The 14,611-nt window shown below is 36.5% G+C and overlaps 1 protein-coding gene and 1 long non-coding RNA gene across 2 annotated transcripts in view; both read right to left on the reverse strand.

Moving 5' to 3' along the window:
• Positions 1–1,588, reverse strand: part of LOC145249057 (uncharacterized) — a 13,033-nt gene extending 11,445 nt beyond the window's left edge. The window contains exon 1 of the long non-coding RNA XR_013863461.1: positions 1,173–1,588. This is a non-coding gene — a long non-coding RNA (uncharacterized LOC145249057). The remainder of the gene's footprint in view (positions 1–1,172) is intronic.
• An 11,836-nt stretch (positions 1,589–13,424) lies between these two features.
• Positions 13,425–14,381, reverse strand: LOC145248769 (uncharacterized). Its single transcript, XM_080110407.1, has one exon. It carries the CDS (start codon positions 14,379–14,381, stop codon positions 13,425–13,427), a length of 957 nt encoding a protein of 318 aa, XP_079966533.1.
• Between the last annotated feature and the right edge of the window lie 230 nt (positions 14,382–14,611).

Here is a 14,611-nt window from a genome sequence, read left to right on the forward strand (position 1 = left end):
CATTATATGACAACATGATTAATATATTCATGTCCAATTTTGAATTAACCTATGTGAGAATATAACACATTATATGACAACATGATTAATATATTCATGTCCAATTTTGAATTAACCTATGTGAGAATATAACACATTATATGACAACATGATTAATATATTCATGTCCAATTTTGAATTAACCTATGTGAGAATATAACACATTATATGAAAACATGATTAATATATTAATGTCTAATTTTGAATTAACCCATGTGAAAATGTACCACAACATTATATGACGAAGAAGACATTAAAAAAATGAAAATATCGAAAAAGTTTAAATTGTATGTATCTGTTATGGAACGAAGTTCTCAAATAAAAACAAAAAAAACTTAATTTCATCAAGTAGTGTTTATTTTCTTTTTTTTTTTTACAGCAAAAAAAAAACAACAATTTGTTATGATACCGACTAAAAGGTTCGATGTTTAGGAAGAAAGGCTAGTATTAAAAATGGGGAGGGATGTCAGCGCTTTAACTGGAGTTATCTCCCCGTGGCGTGTTCAATAAATTTCACACTGGCTGACTTCAACGCGCTCTCATAAGAACGGGGGTTTCCACTGTAAAAAAAAAAAAAAAAAAAAAAAAAACTTCTCAATGAAATTAAGTGAATTTTTTTTCGGAGATCTTCAGTCCAAAACGGATACGTACAATATAACTTTCTTTTCGAGATTTGCATTTTTTTTTTAATGTCTTGATTAAACTGTACAAGTACCGGAGATTCATATATTTTTTATTCAAGTTTGTTATAAAGATGGCGGAATCAATATTTTTATTAGATTGCAAAAAAAAAAAATAAATAAATAAACCATTTTAAATTTTTAAGATTTTGTGTAAAAATGTCCGAATTGTTTTTCTATAAAGTTTAGATTATATTTGTCAATTCTTAAACTTTTTTGGATATTTATATTTCGTATTTATATTTCGTATTCATTAAAATAAAAAAAATTATGAGGTGCAAAAAATAAACTGCTCTTCTGTTTCAGATAATTTTTATTCAAACGGATTTTTTAAAGGCGTAAAAATAATTTACCTTTCATATTGGATTGCAATAAAAAATAAATTATTTTAATATTTAAAATTATTTTAAAGTTTTTAAATGATATTTAAAAAAAAAAAAGAAAGAAACTTACCTTTTATTCAGGGAATTAAATACGAGAAAAATGTTTTTTCTTTTGTGTTCAAAACAGAAAAATTGTTTGCTATGATTTCTTTAGTAAATTGATACAACTTTTGTTTTGTGTGTCCAATTCATTAAGAAATAAAAATATATGAAAATATAAAAGAATCAAAATGAAAAGATGAAAAACACAATTTAAACGTGAAATTATTTAAAGAAAAAACAACTGCTTAAGAACAAAGAACTTTCGGTCTTCGTAACACGGTGAAATCATTATTTTGTTCCTTGTGTAAAAATGTCCGAATTGTTTTCCTATAAAGTTTAGATTACATTTGTTAATTCTTAAACCTTGTGGGATATTTCTATTGTAAATTTATATTTCGTATTAATTAAAATTACGCGTAAAAAACTGTTTAAGAAATTGTTTATTTATAAAATGATGTCATAATTTCTCTATCCAATCAATGGCATTCTTCCAACCGGTGTCAGACGACTGCTGCCCCTTTTCTATCTCCCTAATTTCCAGTTGCCTAAAGTGCAAGAGGGCCTTTATTTAGTTTTACAATTTTTAATATGAAGATTATTTGGATTATTATTCGGAATGCTGTTCTCATTTTGAAATATGAAATATTTTATCTAAAAAAATAAACCTGATTTTTAAAGCTTCGTATATATATTTTAATAGATTCATTGAAATATATATACGAAGCTTTAAAAATCAGGTTTATTTTTTAGATAAAATATTTCATTATTATTTGGATTAGTCGAATTACTGTTAACGTCCAAAATGAGAACAGCATTCCGAATAATAATCCAAATAATGTTCATATTAAAAATTGTAAAACTAAATATTTCACATAAACAAATCCAGTAAGAGGAAGGAATTGCGCAAACAATGAAGTCAGTCAAAAAACGACAAAAATAGATTTGGCCTAATAAATTAAACTATGACGTCATGATTACGTAACGGAACTTGCAACTTATTGTTATCAAACTCGATTCGGTTAAACTTACGATGACCGTCACAAATTATTCCAGATTTAAACCCACTTATTAGTCAGCCTGTTTTACATAAAATCAGCATTAAACGAACAATAATGAAAGTGTAGTACCTGTTTCTAATTTGTTTGCTCATTTCAACCATGTTTTGCGTTATCATCATTGTAGCTAGTTCAAGAGAGGCTTTATTTGTCATGGGTTGTGCTCTCCTCCCATGCATTAACACCTTCTTTAGAGAAGTAGTTTAATGTTGTAAAATGATGCACCGGCTCTCGGGTGTGTATATTGTAGAGAATAGAAAAGGACACAAATCATTAAATCGGTACTTTACAATCTACTGCTCGCCGTGTAACTTGCTCAAACGCTCTTTTATATATTGTTTCAGGGGCAGGTAACTCTTCTGGGAGTTATGTTCCTTTAATTGCAAACATTGGTCACCAGATATACGAGAAGAGAAACTCTTCCTGGACTGAACACGGTAAACACTACACATTGTCTCTCTGTAAATACATTAATAAACTTTCCTTCTTTTATTTAAATGCGCAGTTGCTTGCAGTACATATTTACCTATTTATTTAATTCACGGAAAACGGTTTCTTGATTATCCCAACCACAGGATATATCAGATTTTTTTTCTAAAGATTAAATTGAATAAAGTTTATTTTTACAAAAATTTTTATACATTAATCTAGTGAATAAAATAATTACACATAAAATTATTTTGTTTTGTTTTTGAAAGAACATTAGCAAAGTAACAGAAATGCTTCAAGCAGTTGTTTTTTTTTTCCTTATTACATAAAAAATAATAAATGAAAAAATGAACGAATGAATCTCTTAGTAAAATGGAATTTTCTCCCTCTGCACAATGCCCTTGTATAAAAAAGCGCCCATTTACATTAATTATCAGCGTGGTTCGCCTTAAAAAAGGAACTATGCTATATTATCGATATATTATAGGAAATCGCCTTAAAAACTTCAATTTATATTAATTAAAAACTACTTCATGAGATCAACAGAAATGCTTCAAGCAGTTGGTGTTTATTTTTTCTAAGATTAAAAATGATAAATGATAGTAAAACTTGCGATGAATGCGCAGTTTTACGGTTCTTGTAAAATGAAAAAAGAGAATTTAAATTTCGTTCCGTTTTAAATTCAAATCATTTTTACATTACGTTCAACTCATCGTTCACATTCGACATGACAACTTTATAGGTTTTCGGATATACTGAAAAGGTTGTGTGTTTAATCTGAAAGCCGTTCTTAGCATGGGAAGGTTAGGGGTGTCTATTCCGAATGTCGTTCTTAACATGGGACGTTGGAGTGTTTATTCGTTGTAAGTTTACCCGAGAAGAGCACTCAGTAACAGAAATACTTCATGAAGTTATTTTTTCCTATGACATTAAAAATAATAAATTATATTAATATGTCTTTTTTCATATTACATTAAAAAATAATAAATTATATTAATATGTGTCTTTTTTTTCATATTACATTAAAAATAATAAATTATATTAATCTGTGTCTTTTTTCATATTACATTAAAAAGATAAATTATATTAATATCTTTTTTAATATTACATTAACTATAATAAATTATATTAATATGTTTTTTTTCGTTATTACATTAAAATTAATAAACGATATTAATATGTGAGCACGCTGTTTATATACCTGTTTTCCTTCTGTCGTAAAAAATATTACTTTTACAAGCATATTTTATATCACTTATATTAATTATCAGCGTGGGTTAGATCGCCTAAAATAACTGTCCAACCAAATCAAGGAAGTGTGCCCCCCCCCTCTCTGACGACGACCACGATGACGACGTGACGTGCGCTAGACTCGACTACACTTGTTTAGGTGCTGCTGCTGCCTTTTTATCTGTCGGAACAATTACGCGACCTTACAGTAAAGATTGCCTTACATAACTTCAAAAACTATTTCATGAGATGAACATATAAAAAAAAGAAATAGAATTTATTGGCATTTTTAAATGCCGCTCAAATAAGGAAAGACAACTCTTCAGATGGTAATTTTTATTTCTTTTTGTTTCACCCTACTTCGATATAATTAAACAAAGACAAAACTGTTTGATTTGATTCAATAAAAATATACTTTGATATAAGTAAACAAATGCAACGTTGTTTGATTTGATTCAATAAAAATATGCTTCGATATAATTAAACAAATACAACGTTGTTTGATTTGATTCAATAAAAATATACTTCGATATAATTAAACAAATACAACGTTGTTTGATTTGATTCAATAAAAATATACTTCGATATAATTAAACAAATACAACGTTGTTTGATTTGATTCAATAAAAATATGCTTCGATATAATTAAACAAATACAACGTTGTTTGATTTGATTCAATAAAAATATGCTTCGATATAATTAAACAAATACAACGTTGTTTGATTTGATTCAATAAAAATATGCTTCGATATAATTAAACAAAGACAAAACTGTTTGATTTGATTCAATAAAAATATGCTTCGATATAATCAAACAAATGCAACGTTGTTTGATTTGATTCAATAAAAATATGCTTCGATATAATTAAACAAAGACAAAACTGTTTGATTTGATTCAATAAAAATATACTTCGATATAATTAAACAAATACAACGTTGTTTGATTTGATTCAATAAAAATATGCTTCGATATAATTAAACAAAGACAACGTTGTTTGATTTGATTCAATAAAAATATGCTTCGATATAATTAAACAAAGACAAAACTGTTTGATTTGATTCAATAAAAATATACTTCGATATAATTAAACAAATACAACGTTGTTTGATTTGATTCAATAAAAATATGCTTCGATATAATTAAACAAAGACAACGTTGTTTGATTTGATTCAATAAAAATATGCTTCGATATAATTAAACAAAGACAAAACTGTTTGATTTGATTCAATAAAAATATACTTCGATATAATTAAACAAAGACAACGTTGTTTGATTTGATTCAATAAAAATATACTTCGATATAATTAAACAAAGACAACGTTGTTTGATTTGATTTAATAAAAATATACTTCGATATAATTAAACAAAGACAACGTTGTTTGATTTGATTCAATAAAAATATACTTCGATATAATTAAACAAAGACAACGTTGTTTGATTTGATTCAATAAAAATATACTTCGATATAATTAAACAAAGACAACGTTGTTTGATTTGATTCAATAAAAATATACTTCGATATAATTAAACAAATACAACGTTGTTTGATTTGATTCAATAAAAATATGCTTCGATATAATTAAACAAAGACAAAACTGTTTGATTTGATTCAATAAAAATATACTTCGATATAATTAAACAAAGACAACGTTGTTTGATTTGATTCAATAAAAATATACTTCGATATAATTAAACAAATACAACGTTGTTTGATTTGATTCAATAAAAATATACTTCGATATAATTAAACAAAGACAAAACTGTTTGATTTGATTCAATAAAAATATACTTCGATATAATTAAACAAATACAACGTTGTTTGATTTGATTCAATAAAAATATGCTTCGATATAATTAAACAAATACAACGTTGTTTGATTTGATTCAATAAAAATATGCTTCGATATAATTAAACAAAGACAAAACTGTTTGATTTGATTCAATAACAATATACTTCGATATAATTAAACAAAGACAACGTTGTTTGATTTGATTCAATAAAAATATGCTTCGATATAATTAAACAAAGACAAAACTGTTTGATTTGATTCAATAAAAATATACTTCGATATAATAAAACAAAGACAACGTTGTTTGATTTGATTCAATAAAAATATACTTCGATATAATTAAACAAAGACAAAACAGTTTGATTTGATTCAATAAAAATATACTTCGATATAATTAAACAAATACAACGTTGTTTGATTTGATTCAATAAAAATATACTTCGATATAATTAAACAAATACAACGTTGTTTGATTTGATTCAATAAAAATATACTTCGATATAATTAAACAAAGACAACGTTGTTTGATTTGATTCAATAAAAATATGCTTCGATATAATTAAACAAATACAACGTTGTTTGATTTGATTCAATAAAAATATACTTCGATATAATTAAACAAATACAACGTTGTTTGATTTGATTCAATAAAAATATACTTCGATATAATTAAACAAATACAACGTTGTTTGATTTGATTCAATAAAAATATGCTTCGATATAATTAAACAAAGACAGCGTTGTTTGATTTGATTCAATAAAAATATACTTCGATATAATTAAACAAAGACAACGTTGTTTGATTTGATTCAATAAAAATATGCTTCGATATAATTAAACAAAGACAACGTTGTTTGATTTGATTCAATAAAAATATGCTTCGATATAATTAAACAAAGACAACGTTGTTTGATTTGATTCAATAAAAATATGCTTCGATATAATTAAACAAATGCAACGTTGTTTGATTTGATTCAATAAAAATATACTTCGATATAATTAAACAAAGACAAAACTGTTTGATTTTAATTCTACAAGTTTATATTCGTTTGCATTGTTCTCATTGAAAAGATTGTGAACATGTAAACAAACGACCTTAACATTGAATATTACAGTAAAATATAAGTTTCTTTAAGAATTAAGGTATTTTTTGAAAATGTGTGTAAGTTTAAATGATTGTAAATTTTTTGTTATGAATTTTGTTATTGGTGAATAAAATTTTGTGATATACTAATATTGGTGGGAATTTTATGTGAAGACATTTTATTATCCACTTCTTCCCGTGGAAGGTAATTCTTCGTAATCAATTAGTCGTTACTACTAAAGAAAGTAAGAAAACAAACAAAAAAAGAAAATATGAGAAATAGAATTTATCAAATATAATGACAAAAGGAAAAGTTCGTGACCTCTATGGGCTGCCAAAAATGTTCATCTGGCTTACAAGTATTCTTGTAGTAGTAACCGAAAGGGGAGAAAGTGAAGAGAAAGAGAAGGAAAGAGAGATAGAGAAGGAGGAAGAAAGAAAGAAAAAGAGGGGGGTGCACTTGCTGAAAGCTTCTGGGCGCCCTTTCCGAATGGAACATTTAGAAAGTTCGTTTTGTTTGGGGTTTTTTACTTTCAGAGTTCGTGTTATTTAAAAGTTCTTGTTTTTCAGTCCTTTTCCTGGAAACTCGTTTCCGTAGTCCTTTTTGCAAAGGTTAAAATTCCAAGGAGGCAGAATATTTTTGAGTTTTCAAGTATCTTAGAAACTTTCCAGCGGCGAATTTTCTTCTCAAACTTCAATTATCTTTTTCTCGATAATTATATTCAGTTTTCAAGTGTCTTAGAAAACTTGAGGGTAATTTTCTTCTCTTGGTTCTTTTTTTCAACAAGTTTAATGTCTTGTCAGGACAGAGTCGTGCAACGCCTTAGTAAATTTCCAGGCGTCCCTTTTTTAACCGAGACCTTAAGGGAATGCATTCGGTACTTGTTGTCTCGACGACGCCTTTTCCACAACTGTCGAATTAACTCAAAAATGTCACACACAAGCTTCAATTTAGCACGAAAACGTCTCATCCAATCAACGGGCATAAGGGAGTCAGGTGACATAAAAAAGGGGAAGCTAGGGAAGGGGACAGGAAAGGGGTTAAGAAGAAAGGAAGGAAGAACAGAAACAGCAGAAGGAAGGAAAGAAAAAAGGAAAGAAAGATGGTGGAAGATAATTTCCACATATGGAGCATATTTGGCAACAATTGTCAAGAAAAGACCAGCAAAGATATTGGTCAATGTCGGGGCAACCCTTCATACCAATTGTCACTATCCAGCTCCCCTACTTCCCCGGGAGTTGGTCCCCATTTCCCCTTCACTCCTCACATTAAAAATCGGCATTGTGCCTAATTTGCTTGGAGGGGGAGCAAATAAATAGCCTTACCTGACGTAAGTCATACTTACCTGGCTCCGGGGGCATAGGTTTTCTTTGAAAATCAAGTGCAAAGGGCTTTTGGCTATAGGGACCGACCCCTTTTTGGGTGAGTGGTCCCTTTAGTATTGTTTTGTTTGTTGCCTATTAATTGTTGCTTTTCTATTTTATTGCAGATAGTCCAAGACTTTTTTCGTGGTAGCCATGGATGTCTCTTTCTTTGTAAGAAAGAGGCATTCATGGCTACCACGAAGAAAGTCAGGGAAGAGAGTCAAGAAGAAGAAAACCCTGCTCAGTCAGCAGACCCCATGGATGAGCAGATACCCCTCCCGTTTTTAACACACCCAGTGTAGAAACACCAGCAGCAGAAGAAGTGGTTCTAGAAGCAGAAGACAAAGAGGACATCGACCCATCAGAAAAACCAGCGAGGATTGAGAGGACATGAAAGCGGCCCTTCCTACCCGGCGACAGAGTGTGTGAGGTTGATACCACGCAAAGGCAGACAGAGCTGAGCGCAGGGCAAAAAAGCATTTAAAGCAGTTGGGGAAGTTAACAGTGGTAGACGGAAAGGAGGTGGAGAAACCAAGCAACTTCTCGGAAGCCCCACTACAAATAACTTTTCTAAGGAAGGAAACAGGTGCAAGGGTTAAGACGGTCTGGAGGATGATGGCAGAGGCAAAACAAGCTAATCCGGGCCAAAAAATAGAGGATGACGAGCATCCATCATTAATGCAGATAGCAGTGAAATGTGAAGGGAGGTTCCCAGTTTATGTACACCCGTCCATGTATAGAGCTCTCAAAATAACCCTCCCCCTGGGGACTGGTCCGAGGAGGTCAGTTCACAACAGATTTGTTAACCGGCAGCATCGGTCAGTCCTTCGGCGTTCTAACTCCCAAGGATTTTACACCCGCTTTCAATGAATACTACTAGTTAGGGAATCATGGCTAGTTTAAATGCGAGGGGCATGAGAACCCAAAGCAAGGCTGTTCGTGTTCTGAGGGATCTCGTTGCCCTTGAGGTAGATATAGTTACGATTCAGGAGACCCACTTTGTTGGGCCTGAGGATTGCGATGTGCTGGTGGACGACTTTAATGTTTACTCAGCATACGGCAATCCTCGTAGCCGTGGGGTTTCTGTGCTAATGAGTCGCACCCTAGCTGCGACGGTTACTGTGGTTCATGCGGACGCTCATGGAAGGCTGGTCGTGGTCGATGTTGCTGTTAAAAGCGGCAAGTTCCGGATTTTGGCTGTTTACACGCCCAATATCGCTGTGGAGAGGGTTTCCTTTTTTCGGCAGGTGGAGATGTTCCTTTCAGCGGGTTCGGAGCGGGTAGTTTTAATGGGGGACTGGAATGCCATCTTGGACCCCAAGATAGATAAGGTCGGGGGAATAGAGGGTCGGAGAGGTGTGAAAGCAGTCTATCTGACCTGATGGCCTCGTGCGATCTTGTCGGCAGGTTCCGTATGGATCAGCCGGGGAGGGAGATGTGGACGTGGAAAAATAGCGTGGCCCCCGGTCCAAATACTTACTTGGACAGGAGGTTAGTTAGAAGAGGCGACATAGATTTCTTATCTTGTCCCACGTTCCACTGGCTAGGTCATTCAGACCATAAATTAGTAATGGCCCGTTTGAGAGTAGGTAATAGGCCTAGGTTGGCTGGCTACTGGAAGTTGAACGCCTCCTTACTGGAGATGAATGACTTCCGGGAGCAGCTGACAACACTAATTCAGCGGGAGTTAGTGGGGGCGGTTACCGGGAGTAGCTGGTAGGTTATACTTAAGGCTACCATTAGGCTCTTTTGTGTCCAATATAGCCAACGCCTCGCGTTAACTAGGGCACGTACCAAAAGGCACCTAGAATATAGGCTGACCCGGGCGGTGGCTGGTGGGAATCCCCTAGATATAGCAGTAGTTAAGGGGGACCTCCAGCGCTTGGCAAGCGAGCGTAATGAAAGTCAAATAGTAAGAGCTAGGTTAAATAGAGTCTCTAACGAAGCTGTGAATGTTGATGCTGTTGAGCGTAAGGCTGCCTTAAGATGTCGCTCAGATGGGTACATTTGGAAGGTGAAAAACCTGGAAAGACATACCCTCATATTGACTCGAGAGATTTGCAATGGGTTTCGTCAACATCTGGAGGAACGCTTTACCCAACTACGCAGACTCTGCGGCCAGGAGTTTGACAGCTATTTTGCTGGCTCGCCTCGCCTTACTGCGGCCCGAGCAGCTAGCTGTGATGGGATGGTTACGGAGCGTGAAGTCATTACTGCGTTGAAGCAGGTTGGCCATAACAAATCTCCAGGACTTGATGGTCTACCCTACGAACTGTATTTGAGGCTGTCGCCCATGTTTGTTCCTCTTTTGATGGGTGTGTTTAACCACTGGTTTGCTCAGGGATCCATCCCTGGGCAGGTAACCAAAGGAGTGGTAACACTACTGAAGAAGAGAGAGCGGTCTGGTAAGGAGGACTTAGATGATTATAGGCCCATCACTCAGCTAAACACAGAGTTGAAAATTTTGCCCCGTGTTCTTGCAAACTGACTGCAGGTTGTTATCAGCGACTTGGTCGAACCGGATCAGACTTGTTCTGTGAAGGGGAGATCGATTCAAAACAACTTGCACTTGGTGCGCACGATCATAGAGGGGTTAGAAGACAACACAGAAGCCGCGCTGATCAATTTAGATCAGTCCAAAGCGTTTGATAGGGTCGACCTTGGTTTCTTGGAATCTGTTATGGAGACCGCCGTTCTGTATCATGATCCTGCGGTAGCAGTACAAGTAAATGGTAGGTTGTCGAAGTCCTTTTGGGTGTTTCAGTGGTGCACCAGGGTTGTCTGCTGTCGCCTCTGTTGTATGTCCTGGCGTTGGAGCCCTTCCTTCGCAAATTAAGGGAAGTGGCGACTAGACTAGTCCTGTGCGGCATAGCTCTACCTGGTGGCAAAGTCGCCAGGGTGTCCGCGTGATGATATCATCGTTTTCGTAGGATATCAAAGCGGTGATGGAGGCAGTCGCTGAGTATGAAAGTGTCACAGGGGCCGTAGTCAATCGCAGCAAGTCCGTTGGCCTGCGGTTGGGCACCTGGACCGGGGTAAACTCGCTTCCAGGTGGGTTCGGCTGGATGGATGGCCCGGTAAAGATTCTCGGAGTGTGGTTCGGGCCTGGACTCCAGCTAGGCAAAAATTGGTCGGAAGTGCAGACGAAGGTCGAATCGTCAGTAAGGACTTGGATTCGCAGGGGCTTATCCCTGAAGGGTCGTGCGGAGGCGTGTCAAACTTACGTCTTTCCGTTGATCCTTTACCACTTGTCAGTACTTCCTCTGCCTGCGAACCGCTGTAAGGCTTTGGAGCAACTCCTTTTCAAACTACTTTGGAAAGGGGGAAGCCGTATGTCCGTAGACAGGTCGGTACACAGAAACTCATCGAGGGAGGCTTAGGAATGGCTGACTTGTTAAGTCATAAGTACGCTGAAAGATTGGCGTTCCTGAGTCGGACACTGCTTGAGGAATTGCATTAGGTACCAGTTGTGGAGCAAGCTTTTCCACAGCTCTTATCCTCCCCTGCCGCTGAAGGTCGCAGAAGACTGGTGGGGGAAAGGCAATTCCTCTCCAAATGCCGAGCCGCGCTTAGGGCATTTCCAGGGTCCAGTGACCTTGCACGACCTAAGAGGAGGCTATATGAGGATTTAGTGGTGGGGACCGCAAAAGATCCGCTGGTTGAGCGGCTGCACATGTCGAGGGAGGAGGTCCTCTCTCAGTGGAATTGGGCACCAGCCAGAAGCTTTGTAAACAATTCAGAGTTTTCTATCACATGGAGGCTTGTCCGGAATGCGCTGGCAGATACTGCAAGAGGGATGAATACATTCTCTTTTGCCCCCGCTACGAAGATGACGAGGATGAAACAAGGGATCACGCCTTTTTTTCTTTGCAGCGGAGTTCGAAGGCTCTGGGAGTACATCGGAGAGGTAACAGCTCGCATCGACCCCGAGCGGTTGGTGCCACTTTATTTGGTGTACGTCGTCGACAGCATGGATTCGCCGTTAACTGGGGAGAAACGGTTGGTGTTTCTCGCGATTCTAGCTGTAGCCAGGTTAGTGACATGGGTTTCACGTCTTAAAATTGTCTATAGGGTTGAATCTGTTTCCGATCGGGATCTTGTCGTTTATTTTAAACATCAGATTAAAGTGAAGATCAGATGCGATTGGAAATGATTACATCGCATAGATTTTGATAGGAGATGAGTGCACAACACTAGTTTGTGCATCCGACGAGGCGCTAGGTTAAAATTTGTTTTCCCACCCTAGTGGTATTGGTCTGGCGGTGCTAAGGTTCTATGGAACCCAGGCCCAAACAAAGTTATTGTTTATAGAGTAAGGTTAGTTAGATCTTAACCACGACGAGTGGAAAATTCTTTATTAGGTGCTAGACTAGGGCAAGTATGATAGTTTATCCCGTCCCCGATTTGATTTTTCATCAGCACTAGGAGAGCTTCCAAAGATGCCCAGTCCACCCTTTGTTTTGTCCCCGGTCTGTTGCCCCTATACGTACATTTATCTTAGAAGATGCCGTCCATTCCCTATGTTACCCATCCCTATCTAATTTGTTTTAAAAATATCGTCCCTAGGTCCCCCACTTTACACTAGGGAACGACCTGCTTGCTTTCGACCTCCGGGGCCAGAAGACAGTTGGCGCTCCATATTTAGAAGTAGGTTGGGAGGATCCCTTACTAACCCGCCCCCATAGGCATTTTGTTTAGTTGTTTTCTTTTTCTTTCTTTTTGGGTGTATCTTAGCTTGCTCTCATCCCCATCACCTCATCCCTCATTTAAATTTAAAATTTGAAATTAATAATCCCCCCCCCCAAAAAATCTTTTTTATATATAATTTTTGTTTTGTTAAAACATGTAAATATTCGTTTTTCAGTTTGTATATAAAATCGACGGATATGTGCTGCGGAGATTTTAAGTAGATAAACTCCATGGTAAGAATGAGTGTAATGAAAAACTTCGATACGGAGTGAACTTTGTGAAGCTTAGAACAGACCCGGGAACGAGACCTGTTACTTCGAGGAAAGGAAGAGAAAAGAAAGAAAAACTCAAGGGAAGTAACTCACTTCCGGAAAGTAGAAACGGAAGTTAGAAGAAGTAAGAGAGTTCTTTTCTGTCAGCACATTCTCCGCCGCTCAGTGAAATTCGGGGCTGCATGACTTTCAGGGGGCACACGGCTTCAGGGAATCTCAGGAAAGGGGGGGCGTCTGTTTAGGCTGAAAAAAGAGAAAAGAAACAGAAGTTTAAATCTGATAGTTTTCAGCTAAATATGGAGGGTTGCGTCGGACTCTGGTAGAGCGTCTAAGACCCAGCACCTTGTCTTCCTCTGATGATCTTTTTAGTTGATTATCGGAGAGGGGGGAGTAGGAACTGAATCTTCTAGGATGGAGCTTTCTATCCCGCTAGGCTGAGGATCTGAAAGGTTAGATTCCAGACGTGCATTCTGCAGTTGTTTGTTCTCGATCTCCGGATCTGATTCTGCCTCCAAGCTGCTCAACCTATCACCCAATGCCGATAAATGACGTAAGGATACTGTTGGCTCTCGTCCATTATCAAAACGAACATGAGCATAGTTCGGATTGACTTCAAGTAGATCTACGGTCTCGACCAGAAGCTCGTATTTGCTTCCATGCACATGCCGCTTTAAAAGGACAGACTTAGCGTTTGTAAGCCAGGCGGGCATATAATCTCCAGTGGCCGATTTCCTCTGGAAATTGAAGAGGCGTTCATGGGGAGTACAATTAGTGGAGGTGGAAAGCAGTGAGCGAATGCTGTGGAGGGCTACATCTAGTACTCTTTCCCAATTTGTAACGTGAGGGTTTCTCGATCGCAGAGCCAGACTTACCGCCAGCCAGATGATACCGTTATATCTTTCCACTTGTCCGTTACCTTGAGGGTTGAAAGCAGTTGTTCGACTAGTAGTAATGCCTCGAGAAAGCAAGAATTCCTTTAGTTCCTCCGACATGAAAGCAGTTCCACGATCAGAATGTATAAAAGAAGGGTTTCCAAATATGGAGAATAAGTTAGTTAAGTGTTTCCGTACAGTAGCAGTTGAAACGTCGGCACAGGGGAAAGCGAACGGAAAGCACGAGTATTCATCAATGACAGTCAGTATGTATCTGTTGCGGGAATTTGAAATCCACACTTCAAAAGTTTGACTTGCCTTTACGAGAGTCTGAGGAGACGTCTTGAGAAACCTGGGTTTTATTTCGGAGCAGACCCGACAGGCTTTTGTAACAGTTCTCACATCTTCCACGGAGTATGGGAGATATTTGGTTCTGATGAGGTGTACCATCCTAGTTACCCCCAGATGGCATAAATCTGTGTGCAAAGAGTGTAATTTGTCAGCAGAGGTGGTAGAGGAACAAATTCGAGACAAAGCGTCTGCAGCGGCATTCTGTTTTCCTGGACGATAAGTGATATCGTAGCTAAAACAGGCAAGCTCCAGCTTCCATCTCGTAATCTTCTCATTTTTTTTTATTTTACTCTTTCCCCTGGGGTCGAACATAAAAAAGACCGATTTTT

This window comes from Euprymna scolopes, chromosome 27, assembly GCF_053919585.1.
Source record: "Euprymna scolopes isolate OS-2025 chromosome 27, ASM5391958v1, whole genome shotgun sequence".
In the NCBI taxonomy this organism is placed as follows: Eukaryota; Metazoa; Mollusca; class Cephalopoda; order Sepiida; family Sepiolidae; genus Euprymna; species Euprymna scolopes.